Source organism: Heterodontus francisci, chromosome 41 (assembly GCF_036365525.1).
Source record: "Heterodontus francisci isolate sHetFra1 chromosome 41, sHetFra1.hap1, whole genome shotgun sequence".
In the NCBI taxonomy this organism is placed as follows: domain Eukaryota; kingdom Metazoa; phylum Chordata; class Chondrichthyes; order Heterodontiformes; family Heterodontidae; genus Heterodontus; species Heterodontus francisci.
In genome coordinates this window covers 13,860,367-13,881,813 of record NC_090411.1, presented here as the reverse complement: position 1 = coordinate 13,881,813, position 21,447 = coordinate 13,860,367, and the positions used below count along the sequence as shown (strand labels likewise).

Here is a 21,447-nt window from a genome sequence, read left to right as displayed (position 1 = left end):
ACAATTTAAAATCTTGACGTCAAAGCATAGGGTGAAGAGTTACACCCACCAAACCATGACCATCTGTGGGAGGTGAGGTCGGGGATCACCCCAGTCCCTCTTGGTCTTCGGGAGAGCAGCTTCCGCCTCCAGCTATTCATGCAGCTGGTGCAGGAGGAGGTCATGTAAGGCCATTTTGCTGTTCAGTACCAGGGACAATCTACCGTGTCTTCAGGATCTTAGACAGGGCACGGTGCCATGCCTGCAAGGGGGTGAGGCATGTTCGAAAGAACTGCCCCAACCTCCTGGCCACCAATTCCATCTCGGCAGCCAAGGGTGGCGCCCCTGCACCTCCTCCCACTCCCGCTTCACCTCCAACAGACACCATTCGGTCGGTTCCGGAGGCCATGGTTTTCACGGCTTCCGGCGGGGAGGGGAGTGCCTGTCTGAGAGGAAGGAGGAAGTGAAGAAAGAACAAACACCAAAAGGCCCATCCCCTGGATAATGTGGCACAACACTAGCCTCAGCTCAGCCCAAGGCCCGATCCCGGGGAACCCACATGCCCCAGGGCTGGGCTCAGGCTCAGGGTAACCAAGCAAAAGGAGGGTGCGGAGGCCTCTGAGCCTCCACACCCTACTGGGAAAAAGAGGAGAAGGCATCCCTCCACAGAGGTAACACAGGGCCCTGAGGGGCAGGGCTCATCCACTGGAGGGGAGCTGTCTCCTGATTCCAGTCCCCAGGTTCCTCCTGTCACCATTACCATCAAGTCTGTAAAGCCTGGGCAGGAGCTACCTCTCAGGTTGGAGGGGAGGAAGAGACCCCTGTATATGTAGCTCCTCCTGAGGGAGCGAGTGAAGCCCTGCTTGTGGTGGGGGAGCTTGGGAAGGCTCCTGGAGAAGCCTTCCCAGCTGCCACTGGGTCGGGTGCCCTCAGTGGAGGGGAGGGCGAGGCCCCGAAGGAAACTAGTTGAGAGGTGCCGGTTTAATCTGTTTCTCAATTAGTTGCTGGAGGAGTGGAAGGCCAGGTGCACTTCCGCTCCCTCCTCACAGTGAGGTGTTGGTGATGGTTTTTAAGTACCTTTGACATGAAGATAACCAAAGCCAACATCAACGGCAACAGAGAGTCTCACCACAGATTTCACAATCTCTCAGTCCTCAGGGAAGGGAGATATGAGGCGAGCTTTCTGCAGGAAACCCACACCGTTCCGGGAGACAAAGCCACCTGGCTCCTGGTGTGGCAGGGTGGGGTCTACATGAGTCACCTCACCCCTATTTTTAGTGGGGTGGCTATCTTGTTGGCCCCGACATTTCAGCCGGATATCTTTGGGGTCAAGGAGCTAGTGCTGGGCTGCTTGCTTCACATCACCATTCACCTGGATAGCGTGCTGCTCCACTTTGTGAACGTGTACGTGCCCAGGCCCGGCGCGCTGCAAGCGCGCTTCTTTAAAGAAGTGTCCGCTCTTTTGAGCTCTATCGATAGCGGCGAGTGAATCATCCTCGGGGGGATTTTAACTGTACCCTCGAGGTGAGGGATCGCTCCGGTTCCCAGCGCGGCAATGCATCGGAGGAGAAGTTGAGAGAACTGATCAGCCCCCTCAACTTGGTGGACGTCTGGCAGAATTTCCATCCCGACTCCAGCGCCTTCACATGGAGGTCTGGAGAAGGAGGGTCCCGAATTGACCGCCTCTACATGTCACAGGTGTCCCCTGCAGCTCTGCGGCCTCCATGCGGCTTGTGCCGTGCTCGGACCACCACTTGGTGTGGGTGGTTTTCACTCCGCTGTGCTCGCGGGCGGGGTCCGCAAACTGGTACTTTAACGACTGGCTGACGAGCGATTCCGGGACTCGTTCCATCGATTCTGGGCCGACAGGAGAAGGAAGCAGAGCGGCTATGAGGCTTGAGGCTATGGTGGGATGCGGGCAAGACTCACATCCGTGTCTTCTATTAGGAGTATGCGAAGGGGTCGACCAAGAGGCGGGAAGCCAAGATCGGGCGCCTGGAGAGGGAGATGCTTGACTTGGAGTCCCGCCTCAGTCATGCTGTTGCGGATCCGGCCCTGCGGCAGGCATACAAAGAAGAGTGCGCTGAGGGACCTGTGTGAGATTGCGGATCCAGATCCTTGAAGATTTGGACCGCGCCTCACCCTTCTTCTACTCGCTGGAAAAATGGCAGGGGGTCCGTAAGCAGCTCGTTGAGCTGCTGGCCGACGACGGATCCTCCGTCACAGATTCGGAGGGAATGGGCCTCCTGGTCCGTACTTATTACAGTGCGTTGTTCTCTCCGGATCCGTCCAGCGAGGACATGCGCAGTGTTTTGTGGGAGGACCTTCCGAAGGTCAGCCCGGAGGGGCCGAAGGATTGGAGGCTCCGCTCACATTGGCGGAGCTGACCGGCGCCCTCCACCAGTTCCCGAGGGTCAAATCGCCAGGGCTGGACGGACTGATCGTGGAGTTCCTCAGGGCGTTCTGGGACGTCCTGGGGGACGATTACGCGCAGGTCCTGAGGGAAAGCCTGGCGACCGGGGAGATGCCCCTCTCGTGGTGCAGGGCAGTCATCGTCCTGCTGCTGAAGAGGGGCGATCTCGGCCTGCTTAAAAACTGGTCTCCCGCCTCAGCACGGATTACAAGATCTTTGCCCGGGCTATGTCTACCCGCCTGGGCTCTGTGCTGGCCCACATGATTCACCTCGACCAGTCCTACATTGTCCCGGGCCGGTCCATTCAGGACAACATCCACCTGTCCGGGACCTGATTCATCTTTCCCAGAGGACTGGTCTGTCGGCTGCCTTTCTCTCCCGCGATCAGGAGAAGGCAGGGTGGATCACGAATACCTTTTCGGGACTCTGCGCGCTTTCGGACTTGGGCCGCATTTTGTGGCCCGGGTCCGACTTTATACTCCGCCGCAGAGTGTCTGGTCAAAGTTAACGGGTCCTTGACAGTGCCCCTTCCCTTTAGGAGAGAAGTGCGTCAGGGATGCCCCATGTCCGGCCAACTGTACACCATCTGCATGGAGCCGTTCCTGTGCCTGCTTCGCAGAAAGTTGACGGGATTGGCTCTGCGTGAGCCGGCCATGCGGGTCGTCTTCCCGGCTTACGTCGACGACGTGCTCCTCACGGTCACAGATTCGGTTAACTTGCGGAGGATGCGCGACTGCCAGCAGACCTTTACTGCCGCGTCCTCCGCAAGGATCAATTGGGAGAAATGTTCCGCTCTCCTGGTAGGTCAGTGGCGGGTGGACTCCCTGCCGGAGGAGTTGACACCTTTTGCATGGAGCACCATGCACATCCTCTATCTGGGAGTCCACCTTAGCCGCACTGAGGAAGCCTGGCCAGCAAACTGGCAGGAGTTGGAGGCAAAAGTCACCACTCGGCTGGGGCACTAGACAGGACTGCTCCGAGTGCTTTATGACAGGGGCTGAGCGCTGGTCATAAACCAACTGGTGGCCTCGATGCTGTGGTACCGGTTGGTCACTTTGGCCCCGCCCCCTGCATTCGCCACCGAGATCCAGAAGAAACTCATTGATTTCTTCTGGGGTAAGAGGAAACACTGGGGCTCTGCCGCAGTCCTGAGACTCCCGATCGAGGAGGGCGGCCAGTCGCTGGTGTGCGTCCGCACCCAGGCTGCGACTCTCCGCCTTTGGACCCTGCAGAGATACCTGTACATCGAGCATCCTCCCAGATGGTGTGCGTTGGCGACATAATTTTTCCGCCAGTGTCACTGCCTTCAAGACGACACGCAGCTCCCGGCGGAGACCGTCAGCTGTGCCTCTCTGAGGGAGTTGCCTGTTTTTTACCAGGATCTATTCCGAGTCTGGAACATGATCGCCTCCAGTCAGGGCGCTCCCCCGCCAGCGGAGGAGCGCGCCTCGGCTATCCGGGCGGCCGATTCCGAGGATGACTCCCGCTCGGCTGGAACTGCTCATCGGACCCAGGCCCCGAAACCCTCCTCGGAAGCCAGTTCCGCACAACTCGAGCTGCCTCTCGGAAATGCCCTCCGTGCCATTCCAATCGGTGCGGAGGGGTTTCCTGTACGGGATGCTCCTGCACACTCTCCACTTCCTCGACCTTGTCAGCCGGCTGGACATACCCTGGCGGTCCGCGTTGCCATCTGGCGGCGAGGGGAAACCCCGATGGAGGTCTCTCTACGGGGGAGTCCTCCCCCTTTACATTGGGGACCTGGAGGTGGAGGGTGATGCACAGGGCAGTCCTGTGCATTGGACTTTTAAGTAGGTTCAAGGACTCCCAGGCCGCCTGTAATTTCTGTGGCCTGGACGAGTCAGTGTTCCACGTATTTATGGACTGTGCAAGGTTGCAGCCCCTCTTTGAGTATTTAAAGGGGCTACTCCAAGTTTTGGCTGCACTTCAGCCCCATGCTCATAATCTTTGGGCACCCGGTGCTGGGGGGCGTGGGCCGGGAGGAGGATCTCCTCGTCGGTCTGCTCCTTGGGCCTGGCCAAGGTGGCAATTCACAGGTCCAGGCTGCAGGCTGTTGAGGGGTCCATCCTCCCCGATTGCCTGCCTCTCTTCCGCGGTTACGTTCGCGCCTGGGTGTCCCTGGAGAAGGAGCATGCGGTGTCTGCCGGTACGCCTGAGGCCTTCCACAACCAGGGCAGTGGAGTGCATCATTAAAGCAGACAATGCTATTTTAATTTGAGTTTTGTTTTATTTATCTGTTTTTAATCAAGTTATTTATTTAAAATGTATATAAAGAGGGCCTGGGGAATAAAAGCCCCCTCCAAAAAATTTATAAAAGGGGCCGGGGGTATCAAGGCCACCTTAAGAAAAAAAACTGTTAGATACAGAGTAAAGCTCCCTCTGCACTAACCCATTAAACACTCCCAGGGAGCTGCAAAACTGCTGCATGTTTCTCGTATCCCCTACCTGTGAGCAAGCTGTGGTCTCCAGCCAAGCTTTCCCACTTCCCATTATCTGTTTCATTAGGGGAAGGGACTCCCCTCATTAAGTTCAGTAGAACCTGCTGCATGGGGCAGGGCTATGGAGGGTGGGGAGTAGCTCCAATTCTGCCAGGATTGCACTATGGAGACTGGGCAGGAACCACATCCAACAGTAGGTCTCTCTTCCTGACTGTTTTTGAGATTAACAAAGTCATAGTCCCTGTAAATGGGAATGTTTGGCATTTCCCATTCTTCCTGTTGGTCCCCGTACCTGCGAGATTTCAGTGTGAATGATTGCTCGGAAATCCTTTCCTCGGCCGAGTGATTCCATCTGCTCCAGAAACTGTCGTCTCTCCTCAATCTCAGTACATACTGAAATAGGAAAAGAAATAGTGTTCAGTAACGGCCACACTGACCAACCACACTGCCCTCACCTGCACTCTTCCTCATCGACTCCCCACTCAACCCTCTGCCTCCACCCTCACCAACCACACTGCCCTCACCTGCACTCTTCCTCACTGACTCCCCACTCAACCCTCTGCCTCCACCCTCACCAACCACACTGCCCTCACCTGCACTCTTCCTCATTGACTCCCCACTCAACCCTCTGCCTCCACCCTCACCAACCACACTGCCCTCACCTGCACTCTTCCTCATCGACTCCCCACTGAACCCTCTGCCTCCACCCTCACCAACCACACTGCCCTCACCTGCACTCTTCCTCATCGACTCCCCACTCAACCCTCTGCCTCCACCCTGACCAACCACACTCTCCCTCATAAACACCCCCCCAACCCTCACTGACTGCCCTCATCTCCACAGACCATGGCCAACCGCCTCACACCCAGCCCCACCCACCATGAACAGGAGCAGTGCCAGATTCAGATCCAGCAATATACCAGGGACAAGCACTGTACAACAGAGAATCTATGGCAGCAGGCAGAAACACTTACACTCTTCGAACCTGTCGATTTCCGGTTGCTCTTCTTCCTCCTTCTTGGGCTTTTGTGTGTGATTGGGCTCAGGACCATCCTTCCCAGTTGCCATGATATTCTGCAGACGCTTCTTTTCTTTCTCCAAGTTCCCTGAAATAAAATAAAGTGCAATTGTCATAGTGAATGTGAGCAAGTGCAGGGGCAGGAAACAATCACTGCAAGTGAGAGAGCAAGGGAGTGTGAGCAAGAGAAGGGAAAAGAGAAGAGATAGGGTGAGGAAAGGAATGGGTTGAGGAGAAGGAAAGGATTGAGATGAATAAAGGGAGGAGGCAGAGAATGGGTGGAGGAGGCAGAGAATGGGTGGAGGAGGCAGAGAATGGGTGGAGGAGGCAGAGAATGGGTGGAGGAGGCAGAGAATGGGTGGAGGAGGCAGAGAATGGGTGGAGGAGGCAGAGAATGGGTGGAGGGGGTTAATGGGAGGAGGGGAACAAGGCGAGGAAGGGAAGAAAGGAAGGAGGAGGGGGAAAGAATGAAGAGAGGAAGAAATTGAGAAGTGGAGGTATGGGAAGGTTGGTTAAGTGGAGAAGGCGGCGGGGAGGAGAAGGAGGAGAGAGAAAGAGAATAAGGAGAAAGAGAGGGTAGTGGATGAACGAGAGTGAAGCAGGAGGGGAATGAGGGAAGAGTGAACGATTTGTGGGGGAGGAGGGGAAGGAGAGAGAGTGAGAGGATCACCATTGCATGAATTCCACCATCGCTGACACATCAATGTGAAAATAAATTTAAAAATTAAAAGCCTGAATTGAAAATAGGTGTTAGTTTGTTACAGCACTCAGTTATTACTGTACATTTTGTTAATTTTGTTCATGGGACGTGGGCGTCGCTGACTAGGCCAGCATTTGTTGCCCATCTGATTGAAACATAAGATCCTGAGGGTCTTGACAGGGTGGATGTGGAAAGGATGTTTCCCCTTGTGGGAGAATCTAGAATTAGGAGTCACTGTTTAAAAATAAGGGGTCACCCATTTAAGACAGAGATGAGGAGAAATTTCTTCTCTCCGAGGGTCGTGTGTCTTTGGAACTCTCTTCCTCAAAAGTGGAAACAGTCTTTGAATATTTTTAAGGCAGAGATAGATTCTTGATGAGCAAGGGAGTGAAAGGTTATCGCAGGTAGGCAGGAATGTGAAGTTGAGGTGACAATCAGATCAGCTATGATCTTGCTGAATGGCGGAGCAGGCTCGATGGGGCCGAGTGGCCTACTCCTGCTCCTAATTTGTATGTCCGTATGTATGTACACTACACACGTTCGTATGTTTGTATCCCTAATTTCCCTTGAGAAGGTGGTGGTGAGTCCCCTTCTTGAACCGCTGCAGTCCATGTGGTGTAGGTACAAACATAGCGCTGTTAGGAAGGGAGTTCCAGAATTTTGACCCAGCAACAGTGAAAGAACAGCAATATAGTTGCAAGTCAGGAGGGGTATGACTTTGAGTTGAGTTTTCAGGTGGTGGTGTTCCCATGCTTTTGCTGCCCTTGTTCTTCTAGGTGGTAGAGGTAGCAGGTTTGGAAGGTGCTGTTGAAGCAGCCTTGTTCAGTTGCTGCAGTGCACCTTGTAGATGGTACACACTGCTGCCACTGTGCGCCAGGTGGAGGGAGTGAATGTTTAAGGTGTTGGATGGTCTGTCAATTAAGCAGGTTTCTTGAGTGTTATTGGAGTAGCACTCCAATACGGAAGTATGGGGTTGAAGGTGATTTAGAGCTTTGGATCAGAAATTGGCTAGCTGAAAGAAGACAGAGGGTGGTGGTTGATGGCAAATGTTCAACCTGGAGTTTAGTTACTAGTGGTGTACCGCAAGGATCTGTTTTGGGGCCACTGCTGTTTGTCATTTTTATAAATGACCTGGAAGAGGGTGTAGAAGGGTGGGTTAGTAAATTTGCAGATGACACTAAGGTCGGTGGAGTTGTGGATAGTGCCGAAGGATGTTGTAGGGTACAGAGGGACATAGATAGGCTGCAGAGCTGGGCTGAGAGCTGGCAAATGGAGTTTAATGCGGAAAAGTGTGAGGTGATTCACTTTGGAAGGAGTAACAGGAATGCAGAGTACTGGGCTAATGGGAAGATTCTTGGTAGTGTAGATGAACAGAGAGATCTTGGTGTCCAGGTGCATAAATCCCTGAAGGTTGCTACCCAGGTTAATAGGGCTGTTAAGAAGGCATATGGTGTGTTAGCTTTTATTAGTAGGGGGATCGAGTTTCGGAGCCACGAGGTCATGCTGCAGCTGTACAAAACTCTGGTGAGACCGCACCTGGAGTATTGCGTGCAGTTCTGGTCACCGCATTATAGGAAGGATGTGGAAGCTATGGAAAGGGTGCAGAGGAGATTTACTAGGATGTTGCCTGGTATGGAGGGAAGGTCTTACGAGGAAAGGCTGAGGGACTTGAGGTTGTTTTCGTTGGAGAGGAGGAGGAGGAGAGGTGACTTAATAGAGACATATAAGATAATCAGAGGGTTAGATAGGGTGGATAGTGAGCGTCTTTTTCCTCGGATGGTGATGGCAAACACGAGGGGACATAGCTTCAAGTTGAGGGGTGATAGATATAGGACAGATGTGAGAAGTAGTTTCTTTACTCAGAGAGTAGTAAGGGCGTGGAACGCCCTGCCTGCAGCAGTAGTAGATTCGCCAACTTTAAGGGCATTGAAGTGGTCATTGGATAGACATATGGATGAAAATGGAATAGTGTAGGTCAGATGGTTTCACAGGTCGGCGCAACATCGAGGGCCGAAGGGCCTGTACTGCGCTGTAATGTTCTAATTCTAATTCATCCAGGTAAGTGAAGAGTATTCCATCACACTCCGGACTTGTACCTTGTAGATGGTGGACAGGCTTTGGGGAGATAGAAGGTGAGTTATTCACCACAGAATTCCCAGCCTCTGACCTGCTCTTTTAGCCACAGTATTTATATGGCTGGTCCAGTTCAGTTCCTGGTCAATGGTAACCCCCAGGATGTTGCTGTTGGGAGATTCAGTGATGGTAATTCTGTTGAATGTAAGGGGGTTGATTAGATTCTCTCTTGTTGGAGATGGTCATTGCCTGGCACTTGTGTGGCGCGAATGTTACTTGCCACTTACCAGCCCAAGCCTGAATGCTGTCCAGGTCTTGCTGCATTTCTACACAGACTGCTTCAGTATCTGAGGAGTCGTGAATGGTGCTGAACATTGTGCAATCATCAGCGAACATTCCCATTTCTGAAAGGGAAGGTTATTGATGAAGGAGCTGAAGATGGTTGGGCCTCGGACACTACCCTGAAGATTGCAGCAATATCCTGGGGTGAGATGATTGGCCTCCAACAACCAGAACCATCTTCCTTTGTGCTAGGTATGACTCCAGCCAGGGGAGAGTTTTCCGATTCCCACTAACTTCAATTTTACGAGGGCTCTTTGATGCCACACTCAATCAAATGAAGCCTTGATGTCAATGGCAGTCATTCTGGCCTCACTTCTGGAATACAGCTCTTTTGCCCATGATTGGACCAAAGCTGTTATGAGGTCTGGAGCAGAGTGGCCATGGTGGAACCCAAAATGAGCATTGGCGATAATTGCTGAATAACTGTCACTTGATAGCACAGTCGATGACCTCTTCCATCACTTTGTTGATGATTGAGAATAGACTGATGGGATGTTAATTAGCTGGATTTTGTGGACAGGAAATACCTGAGCAATTTTCCACATTGCCAGATAGATGCCAGTGTTGGAGCTGTACTGGAACAGCTTGGCTAAGGGTACGACTAGTTCAGGAGCACAAGTCTTCAGCTCTACATCTGAGATGTTGTTGGGACCCATACCTTTTGTGTATCCAGTGTGCTCAGCCATTCCTTGATATCACGTGGAGTGAATCGAATTGGCTGTGATGGATGCAAACATTTCAGTCTTTTGTACTGATGTGCTGGGCTCCCCCATCATTGAGGATGCGGATGTTTGTGGAGCCTCCTCCTGTTAGTTTCTTAATTGTCCACCACCATTCATGACTTGATGTAACAGGACTGCAGAGCTTTGATCTGATCCATTAATCATGGGATCGCTTAGCTCTGTCTATAGCAGGCCGATTCCCCTGTTAGCATGCATGCAGTCCTGTGTTGTAGCTTTAGGTTGTACCTCATTTCTAAGTGAACTCCTGGCATACACTTCTCATTGCCCTAGGGTTGGCCCCCTGGCTTGATGGTAATGGTAGAATGATGGATATGCCTGGCCATGAGGTTACAAATTGTGGTGGAATACAATTCTGCAGCTGCTGATGGCTCACAGTGCCTCATGGATGCCCAGTTTTGAGTTGCTAGATCTGGTCCATCCCATTTAACATGGTGGCAGTGCCACACAACACGATGCAGTGTGAAGACAGGACTTTGTCTCCACAAGGACTGTGACACGTTCACTCCTATAATACCATTATAGATTGATGCATCTGCATCTCTCACCACATGTTGCAGACCCTGTCTGGCAGATACTCCCCTCAGGACTCGGCCAACTCAGTCAGTAGTGGTGTTACCTAGCCACTCTTGGTGATGGACATTGAAGTCTCCCCACCCAGAGTACATTCTGTGCTCTTGCTACCCTCAGTGCTTCTTCCAAGAGGTATTCAACAAGATGGAGTACTATTATGTTTGTGGACGGAGGGCAGTAGGTGGTAATTAGCAGAAGGTTTCCTTGCCCATGTTTGACCTTATGCCATGAGATTTCATGGAGTCTGGAGTCAATGTTGAGCACTCTCAGGGTCACTCCTTCCCGACTATATACCACTCTGCTGCCACCTCTGGTGGGTCTGCTGGTGGAACAGGACATACCCAGGGATGGTGATGGAGGAGTCTGGGACATTGGCTGAAAGGTATGATTCTGTGATTATGAGTATGTCAGACTGTTCCTTCCCAATTGGTTAACAAGTGCCCATATGTTAGCAGGGGAGACTTTGCAGGAATCAACTGGTATAGTGTAACCACAATGTTTTCAGTTCTGCAAAGCCAGTATTAAAACAGGATGCTTCAAGCAGCACTGCCGAGGGGATAGAAGGGTGCAGCTCAGTATGTTGGGTAGCAGGGAGACTGTGAGGTAAGGGATTGCAATATGCGATGGGGTGGGGTGAGTTGTAAGCCAGCCCTTGGCACAACCCGAGGGCCAAAATCAGTCAGTGGGTAGACCAGTGCTGTAGTGCATTACAATAGTGACGACAGTTGACAAGTACATCATTGGCTGCAAAGAGCTTTGAGATATCTTGTGGTCATAAAAAGCACTATATAAATGCAAGTCTCTCTTTTTCTCTTTTAGTATCACAGCTCTGGGAAAAAATATCAAGTTTAAACCTGGGCATATGGCAGATGCTGAGGCTTTCAGTGAAGATCTTGAAAAATACAAAAGACAATTCACTGGATAAATTCAATCTAGTTATTTTGAATAGATATTTACTTAAAGCTTTTAATTCTGTTTAAAACTTTATTTTGGACATTAGAAATTTCAGTTACTGAGAAAAATAAATGGAAACATTATCTGAAAGCATTTTGAATGATCTGTGGGAAAAATCTTGTACATTTGTATAGCAGAATCCCTGTTTTTAGTTCTGGGAAGCTTGCATGAAAATAGAATGTTTTGAGAAGAGACCCAAGGTAGATGGCGGGTTCGGGTTCCCTAATTTTATAATGAAGGCCTGACTTTAAAATGAAGTGGTGTGGGGGTGGGGGGATGCTCCCTAACTTGGATTTATTCTTTGTCCTTTTGGAGATACTTGAAGAACCAAATACTTGCTGAGGTCTCCCGTTGTGGGATATGTCCAATAAATCGGTCCAATGATGGGGCTGACTGTTTGAGGAGTGACAGCTTGGAGGTTGCTGCTACGTTTACTACATTGGATATATTTGAACACCTACTTGATGGTCGTGGCCGAAATCGTTCCCGTTGATATGAGTCTCCGGCACGGCAGCTTTCTGCGGTTCGCAGGTGTGGTTTGGAGGAGGGGTGCACTCGGACAGATGGTGCTGGTGGCAGTGGAGGGGGAGCTGAAACCTGGCTGGAGTTGGGATTGCAGCTCACAGGAAAAGCATCTCCCCCTACAAGAAAAAGAAAAAGAATATTAAGACATCAAACATGGCTCAGGCTCAACTAGAAACTTGCAGCAAATATGAGACAGCAGCTTCACAGAATCATAAAGCACAGAAGGAGGCCATTCAGCCAACATCATGCCTGTGCTGGCTCGTTGGTAGAGCTATCTAATTAGTCATACACTCTTGCCCTTTCCCCTTGTCCTGTAATTTCCTCCCCTTCAAGTATTTATCCAATTCCCTTTTGTAATTAGTATTGAATCTGCTTCCACCGCCCTTTCAGGCAGTGCATTCCAGATCAAAACAACTTGCTGTTTAAAACAAGTTCTCTTCATCTCAACAAGAAATGTTGGAAATACTCAGCAGGTCTGGGAGCATTAGTGGAGAGAGAAGCCATTTCAGGTCAGTGACCCTTCTTCAGAACTGGCAAATAGGGTGGGCCAAGAGATAACAAAGGAGGTGGTGTATATAGGACAAGGTCACAGAATAGTTGATCAGAAGGTCATGGAGCAAAGGCAAACAATATGTTAATGGTGTGTTGAAAGACAAAGCATTAGTACAGACAGGGTGTTAACAGACTAAAGATTGAACAGCAGCAAGTACAAACATGAAAAAAACAGTGGGTAAGCAAACTGCACAAACTAAGATGAAATAAAATAAAATAAACACACAAAAAAAATAAAAAATAAAAGTAAAATGGGGGGTCCGTCATGCTCTGAAATTCTTGAACTCAATGTTCAGTCCGGCAGGCTGTAGTGTGCCTAATCGGTAAATGAGATGCTGTTCCTCGAGCTTGCGTTGATGTTCACTGGAACACTGCAGCAATCCCAGGACAGAGATATGAGCATGGGAGCAGGGAGGAGTGTTGAAATGGCAAGCAACCGGAAGCTCGGGGCCATGCTTGCAGACTGAGCGGAGGTATTCCGCAAAGCGGTCACCCAGTCTGCGTTTGGTCTCCCCAATGTAGAGGAGACCACATTGTGAGCAGCGAATACAGTATACTACATTGAAAGAAGTACAAGTAAATCGCTGGTTCACCTGAAAGGAGTGGGGCCTGGGATAGTGAGGAGAGAGGAGGTAAATGGGCAGGTATGAAAAAAAAAGACCTCCTGCGATTGCAGGGGAAGGTGCCATGGGAAGGGGACGAGGTGGTGGGTGTAATGGAGGAGTGCACCAGGGTGTCGTGGAGGGAACAATCCCTCGGGAATGCTGACAGGGGAAGGGAGCGGAAGATGCATTTGGTAGTGGCATCACGCTGGAGGTGGCGGAAATGGCGATGGATTGTCCTTTAGATATGGAGGCTGATGGGATGGAAAGTGAGGACAAGGGGAACCCTGTCACGGTTCTGGGAGGGAGCGAAGGGAAGGGGTGAGGGTAGAGATGCGGGAAATGGGCCGGACATGGTTGAGGGCCCTGTCAACCACAATGTGGGAGGGGGGGGGGAATCCTCGGTTGAGGAAAAAGGAAGACATATCGGAAGCGCTGTCATGGAAGGTAGCATCATCTGAGCAGATGCTTCGGAGACGGAGAAACTGGGAGAATGGAATGGAGTCCTTACAGGAGGCAGGGTGTGAAAAAGTGTAGTCCAGGTAGCTGTGGGTGTTGGTGGGCTTATAATGGATATTAGTACAAAGAACAAAGAACAGTACAGCACAGGAACAGGCCATTTGGCCCTCCAAGCCTGCGCCGATCTTGATGCCTGCCTAAACTAACACCTTCTGCACTTCCAGGAACCGTATCCCTCTATTCCCTTCCTATTCATGTATTTGTCAAGATGCCTCTTAAATGTCGCTATTGTATCTACTTCCACCACCTCCCCCGGCAACAAGTTCCAGGCACTCACCACCCTCTGTGTAAAGAACTTGCCTCGCACATCCCCTCTAAACTTTGCCCCTCTCACCTTAAACCTATGTCCCCTAGTAACTGACTCTTCCACCCTGGGAAAAAGCTTCTGACTATCCACTCTGTCCATGCCGCTCATAACTTTGTAAACCTCTATCATGTCGCCCCTCCACCTCCGTCATTCCAGCGAAAACAATCCGACTTTTTCCAACCTCTCCTCATAGCTAATGCCCTCCAGACCAGGCAACACCCTGGTAAACCTCCTCTGTACCCTCTCCAAAGCCTCCACGTCATTCTGGTAGTGTGAATTGCACGCAATATTCTAAGTGTGGCCTAACTAACTAGTGGACAGCCTATCTCCCAAGATGGAGACAGAGAAGTCGAGGAAGGGAAGGGAAGTGTTGGAGATGGACCATGTAAAGGTGAGAGAAGGGTGGAAATTAGAAGCAAAGTTGATAAGTTTTCCAGTTCGGGGTGGGAGCAGGAAACGGCACCGAAACAGTCATCAAAGTACCGGAAAAAGAATTGGGGAAGGGGGCCTGAGTAGGACTGGAACAAGGAATGTTCGACATATCCTACAAAAAGACAGGCATAACTAGGACCCATGCGGGTACCCATAGCAACACCTTTTACTTGAAGGAAGTGAGTGGAGTTGAAGGAGAAGTTGTTCAATGTGAGAACAAGTTCAGCCAGGTGCAGGAGGATGGTGGTTGGGCCTCTGTTCAAGGAAGAAGCGGAGAGCCCTCAAACTGTCCTGGTGGGGGATGGAGGCATAGAAAGATTGGACATCCATTGTGAAGGGGAGGCACTTGGGGCCAGGAAACCGGAAATTGTCAAAATGACATAGGGCGTCAGAAGAGTCACTGATGTAGGTGGGAAGAGACTGGACCAGCGGAGAAAAGGTAGAGTCAAGATAGGAAGAAAGAAGTTCAGTGGGACAGGAGCAGGCTGACACAATGGGTCTGCCAGGACAATCCCGTTTGTGGATTTTGGGAAGGAGATAGAAGTGGGCTGTTGGGGTTGCGGGACTATGAGGTTGGAAGCTGTAGAGGGAAGATCTCCAGAGGAGATGAGGTCAGTGATAGTCCTGTGGACAGTAGCTTGATATTCGGTGGTGGGGTCATGGTCCAGGGGGAAGTAGGAAGAAGTGTCTGAGAGTTCGCGCTGAACCTCTGCAAGGTAGAGGTCGGTACGCCATACAACAATAGCACCACCCTTGTCTGCAGGTTTGATGACCATGTCGGGGTTAGGCCTGAGAGAACGGAGTGCCTCAAGTTCAGAGGGGGACAGGTTAGAGTGAGTGAGGGGGGCAGAGAAATTGAGATGACCAAGGTCTCGTCAACAGTTTTCAATGAAAAGATCAAGAGCGGGTAAAAGGCCAGGGGGAGGGGTCTAGGTAGAGGGAGAATGCTGAAGGTGGGTGAATGGGTCTGCTGGTCGGGGGGAGGACTCCTGGTCAAAGAAGTGAGCCCAGAGGTGGAGGCGACAGAAGAAGAGCTCAACGCCGTGCCGAGCGCAAAATTCATTGAGGTGGGGGCGTAAGGGGATAAAACTGAGACCTTTGCTGAGTATAGAACGCTCAGTGTCAGAGAGGGAGAGGTCAGAGGGTACAGTGAATACACAGCAAGGGGTTAGATCAGAAGGGGTGGGGTCGGAGGGAAGTGAAGGGGAAGAATAATTTGGAGGGGCATTAGTACCCATCAGCTGCTGGAGCTTGCGTTCTTTGACATCTGAAAAGGAAGAAAAAAAGTTTTTTGTTCGCACGTCGGATGAGACGAAAGATGAAATGAAACTGCCGAGGAGAACAGCTTTGAGATAAGGTGAGGCGGTGCTGCTGGAGAGAGAGGTTCAGTGTGTGCATGTGGCGGGGCATAGCACTGAGTGTGGATCTCAGAATGCGGCGAGAATAGCAGTCCGAGGAATGTTGTATTTCTCGGAGATACCTGTAATCCTGGGTGGATTCAAAACATGATGGGTGAAAATGCAGTTGGAATCCACGTGGAATAATTCGGAGCCGGAGACAGTCACTGAGGAAAGGGATATGGCTGTGGAAACACCACAGGCCCCACCCCCGCTTTACTTGCTTAAAACCTTTCACATTTCTAATATTTGCCAGTTCTGAAGAAGGGTCACTGACCTGAAACGTTAACTCTGCTTCTCGCTCCACAGATACTGCCAGACCCGCTGATTATTTCCAGCATTTCTTGTTTTTATTTCAGATTTCCACCATCCGCAGTATTTTGCTTTTATTCTCTTCAACTCACCTCTTCTTGCTTTGCCAATTACCTTAAATACTGACGCTTCTGCTACTGGAAACAGTTTCTCCTTATTTACTGTATCAAAACCGTTCATGATTTTGAACAGCTCTATCAAATCTCCCCTTAACCTTCTCTGCTCTAAGGAGAACAACCCCAGCTTCTCTACCTAACTGAGGTTCAACATCCCTGATACCATTCTAGTAAATCTCTTCTGCATTCTTGCTAAGGCCTTGACATCCTTCCTGACGTTTGCTGCCCAGAATTTGACACAATACTTTCATTTATGAAGGTTCAGGGTTTACAACTGGAGGTCTGCAGACCCCTAGGGGTTGCCAAAAATAGATCCTCATTTGTAAATGGAAAGTCCTTTCTACAAGTCCCAGAATTATTACACTGTGACTTTTTCTCTCCCCCGCGACAGGAAGTTTTTAAAATAAAAACTTACCAAACTGCAATATTCCTTTCGGTGGTCTTTCTCCAATCACCAGAAAGTTGCTCCGATTGTTTTCAATACTGGAATACAAACCTTTTCCTGTCCCCCCACCCCCCCCATGCTACATTTACAGTTTCCCATAAGTTTATCACCATCCAGTCACCTCTGTTTTTTAGAAACGGATAAGGGGTATTCTAGCTCCTCCAAAACTTGCTTTTAACATGTGTATACTTTGATCAATCATTTTTCTTGGAAGGGAAACGTGCACTTTCCACTCCTTCATTCATACATTCAGGTCGTTGCTAACCATTTCAATACTTTTAATCTGTAGGCAATGATCTTTGATCACAACTTTCATAGTCTTATCACCACTGGCTTTTCTTTTTGTTTTAAGCATCTGACCACTGTTTGATTCCCGATTTTACTATATATATTATTTTTCCCAATCCAATCAGTTCTTCTTTTCCCAGATTAAAGAATATCCTCTTTCATTTTCCTTCCCTCATTGAGTTTTCTTTTTCACTGCTTCTTGAATAATTGACATGAGAAGTTTTCGCTGAGTTTGTATTTGCACTGAGGCATGTCCAATAAACACAGTCGACTACATATAAAATTTGAAAACAGAAAATGCTGGAAATACTGAGGTCAGGAAGCATCTGTGGAGAGAGAAACAGAGTAAACGTTTCAGGTCTACGGCCTTTCATCATATAAAATATATATTGGGGGATAAAGACAGGGCATAACTAAGGATACAAACAATTTCAGATGTGGTATAGGAGCTCCTGACTTGATGGAGAATCTGTACAAATAGCTTGCTTTCATGTGTGTGTGCGTGCGCATGTATTTTATTTTATTTTTATTTAGAGATACAGCACTGAAACAGGCCCTTCGGCCCACCGAGTCCGAGGTTAGGCATATATTTTTGCATAATTTTAGCAACAAAATTGAAGTTGATGTGTTGTGACACTCTAACCAAATTAATTCTTGGCAAACATCCTGTTGTATGGGATTCCTACATTGGTAACGTGTATTCTGTAATTCTTCTTCTTCTTCTTTGGCCTCCTTGTCTCAAGAGACAATGGGTAAGTGCCTGGAGGTGGTCAATGGTTTGTGAAGCAGCGCCTGGAGTGGCTATAAAGGCCAATTCTGGAGTGACAGACTCTTCCACAGGTGCTGCAGTTAAAATTGGTTGTTGGGGCTGTTACACAGTTGGCTCTCCCCTTGCACTTCTGTCTTTTTTCCTGGCAACTGCTAAGTCTCTTCGACTCGCCACACTTTAGCCCCGCCTTTATGGCTGCCCGCCAGCTCTGGCGATCACTGGCAACTGACTCCCACGACTTGTGATCAATGTCACAGGACTTCATGTCGCATTTGCAGACGTCTTTAAAGCAGAGACATGAACGGCCGGTGGGTCTGATACCAGTGACGAGCTCGCTGTACAATGTGTCCTTGGGGATCCTGCCATCTTCCATGTGGCTCACATGGCCAAGCCATCTCAAGCGCCGTTGGCTCAGTAGGGTGTATATGCTGGGGATGTTGGCTGCCTCGAGGACTTCTGACGTATGTTGTCCAGGCCTCGCTGCCGTAGAGCAAGGTACTGAGGACACAGGCTTGATACACTCGGACTTTTGTGTTCCGTGTCAGTGCGCCATTTTCCCACACTCCCTTGGCCAGTCTGGACATAGCAGCAGATGCCATTTCCATGCGGTTGTTGATTTCTGCATCGAGAGACAGGTTACTGGTGATAGTTGAGCCTAGGTAGGTGAACTCTTGAACCCACTTCCAGAGTGTGGTCGCTGATATCGATGGATGGAGCATTTCTGATGTCCTGCCCCATGATGTTCATTTTCTTGAGGCTGATGGTTAGGCCAAATTCGTTGCAGGCAGCAGCAATCCTGTCGATGAGTCTCTGCAGACACTCTTTAGTGTGGGATGTTAATGCAGCATCGTCAGCAAAGAAGAGTTCCCTGATGAGGACTTTCCGTACTTTGGTCTTCGCTCTAAGACGGGCAAGGTTGAACAACCTGCCCCCTGATATTGTGTGGAGGAAAATTCCTTCTTCTGAAGACTTGAACGCATGTGAGAGCAGCAGGGAGAAGAAGATCCCAAACAGTGTAGGTGCTAGAACACAGCCCTGTTTCACGCCACTCAGGATAGGAAAGGGGTCCCCCTTTCCTACTTTGTAATACATGTACAGATATATAGCAAATATATAGGCCTCCACTAATGAATCACGGGGTAAATGCACAAACCCAATGGACAGTAGCACAGGAGTGTCCAGTTAGATACTAGGGCAGTGGTCAGTTAGCTGTCCCGAGTCAAAAGGAAGAAAGAGTTCCTCCAACATCTGTTAGAATTGCAAAATAAATTCTGCCAGGATTTTCACTCCTGATAGCCATCCAGTGACCCCTGCTGGAAAGTGCATGTGTGGAGCCATCACATGAAGCAGAATCATGTTGGCTATGGTGCATCTGAATATAGCACTGCTCCTTCTGCAGCACTGAAAGTGTTGGTCCCATTGAGTCCTATCTACCTATGCAAAGCATAATTTTGAGCAGTGGCATCAACTGAGCCAGGATGAACATTGACCATGACAGGTGTCTGCGCTTTTTGGAGATACCTTCAAGTCTTGACAGAATTGTTCCTCTGCACCAGCAATAAGTTTCACATGAAGTAAAACAAAAATAAATATATGTTTAATTGTATAACGTATTTTTATACAGGAAAAAATATCAGTGTTATAGGGGCCCGTGGAATTTTTTTCTAGCATACGAGCAAAAAGTTTGAAAACCCATGATTAAGTTTACATTGCCCGTCCTCATTCTTTCTACCAAAATGCATCACTTCACACTTTCCTATGTTAAATTTCATCTCCCATGTATCTGCCCATTTCACCAATCTGCTTTAATTCACCTGAAGTCTGTTACTATCTTCTTCACTGTTTACTATTTTTCAGAGTTTTGTGTCAGACGCATTTACGGCACAGAAGGAGGCCATTTGAGCCATCGAGTCCATGCTGGCTCTCCACAGAGCAATCCAGTCAGTCCCACTACCCCCCTCGATCCCCATGGCCCTGCAACTTTATTTACTTCAAGTTTTAATTTCCTTTTGAAATCATTCATTTTCTCTGCTTCCACCACCCTTGTGGGCAGCGAGTAAAAAAGTCATTACCAATCTCTGCATAAAAAAGTTCTTCCTCACATTACCTCTGTATCTCTTGTCCAAAACCTTCAATCTGTGTCCCCTAGTCCTTGTACCATCAGTTAATAGGAACACGTTTTCCTTGTCTAACTTATTTAGGCCCAACATAATCTTGTACACCTGTATCAAATCTCTCCTCAATCTCCTTTGCTCCAGGGAGATCAACCTCAGCTTTTCAAACTAACCTTGTAACTAAAATCCCCCATCTCTGGAACCAATCGCCTCTGCACCCTCTCAAGGACCCTCACATCCTCCCTAAAGTATAGTGACCAGAACTGGACACAACACTCTTGTTGTAGCCTAACCAGAGCCTTAGAATGGCTCAGCATAACTTCCCTGCTTCTGTACTCTATGCCTCTATTTATGAAGCCCAATATCCCATATGCTTTGTCTCTCAATATGTCCTCTCTCAATATGTTCTGCCACCTTCAAAGATCGATGCACATGGTTGCTTCACATTCTTTAGAACTGCACCATTAAGTCGATATTGCCTCACCCTATCCCTTTGGCCAAAATACATCAGCTCATACTTGTCTGTATTAAATTCCATCTGCCACTTGTCGGCCCATTCTGCTAGCCTGTTTATGTCCTGTTGCAGGTGGTTTATATCATCTTTGCAGTTTGCCACTCCTCTAAGTTTGGTATCATCAGCAAATTTTGAAAATCTACTCTATTTCAAGATCCTATGCAACACCTATGCAGTCGTATTCAGCTGGCCTCCGACACCGGAAACATCAGAGGAATGTATGATGGCATTAAGAGAGCTTTTGGGCCAACTGTCAAGAAGATCGCCCCCCCTCAAGTCTAAATCAGGGGAAACGATCACTGACCAACGCAAGCAAATGGACTTCAGGGTGTAGCACTAAATAGAATTGTACTCCAGGAAAAATGTTGTCACTGATACTGCCCTCAATGCAGCCCAGTCTCTGCCAGTCATGGATGAGCTGGACGAACAGCCAACAAAATCGGAACTCAGTGATGCCATTGATTCTCTAACCAGTGGAAAAGCCCCTGGAAAGGACGGCATTACCCCTGAAATAATCAAGAGTGCCAAGCCTGCTCTACTCTCAGCACTCCATGAACTGCTTTGCCTGTGCTGGCATGATGGAGCAGTACCACAGGACATGCGCGATGCCAATATCATCACCGTCTATAAGAACAAGGGTGACTGCGGTGACTGCAACAACTACCATGGAATCTCCCTGCTCAGCATAGTGGGGAAAGTCTTTGCTCGTGTCGTTTTAAACAGACTCCAGAAGCTGGCTGAGCGTGTCTACCCTGAGGCACAGTGTGGCTTTCGAGCAGAGAGATCCACCATTGACATGGTACAGGAGAAATGTCACGAACAACAGATGCCCCTCTACGTTGCTTTCATAGATCTCACCAAAGCCTTTGACCTCGTCAGCAGACGTGGTCTCTTCAGATTACTAGAAAAGATCGGATGTCTCACAAAGCTACTAAGAATCATCACCTCATTCCATGACAATATGAAAGGCACAATTCAGCATAGCGCGCCTCATCAGAACCCTTTCCTATCCTGAGTGGCATGAAACAGGGCTGTGTTCTCGCACCTACGCTGTTTGGGATTTTCTTCTCCCTGCTGCTCTCACATGCGTTCAAGTCTTCTGAAGAAGGAATTTTCCTCCACACAAGATCAAAGTACGGAATGTTCTCATCAGGGAACTCATCTTTGCTGACGATGCTGCATTAACATCCTACACAGAAGAGTGTCTGCAGAGATTCATTGATAGGATTGCGGCTGCCTGCAGCAAATTTGGCCTATCCATCAGCCTCAAGAAAACGAACATCATGGGACAGGACGTCAGAAATGCT

General features: G+C 49.2%; 1 protein-coding gene across 1 annotated transcript in view; it reads right to left on the bottom strand.

Annotated features, from left to right (window-relative positions):
* The window catches only part of c41h22orf23 (chromosome 41 C22orf23 homolog), a 100,939-nt gene that overhangs the window by 1,313 nt on the left and 78,179 nt on the right, over positions 1 to 21,447 (bottom strand). Inside the window, exons 3-5 of the mRNA XM_068019962.1 lie at positions 11,710 to 11,889; positions 5,823 to 5,954; positions 5,141 to 5,241 (exon numbers count right to left, since the gene is read on the bottom strand). Of these exons, the coding sequence (XP_067876063.1) occupies positions 5,141 to 5,241; positions 5,823 to 5,954; positions 11,710 to 11,889 (413 nt within the window). The remainder of the gene's footprint in view (positions 1 to 5,140; positions 5,242 to 5,822; positions 5,955 to 11,709; positions 11,890 to 21,447) is intronic.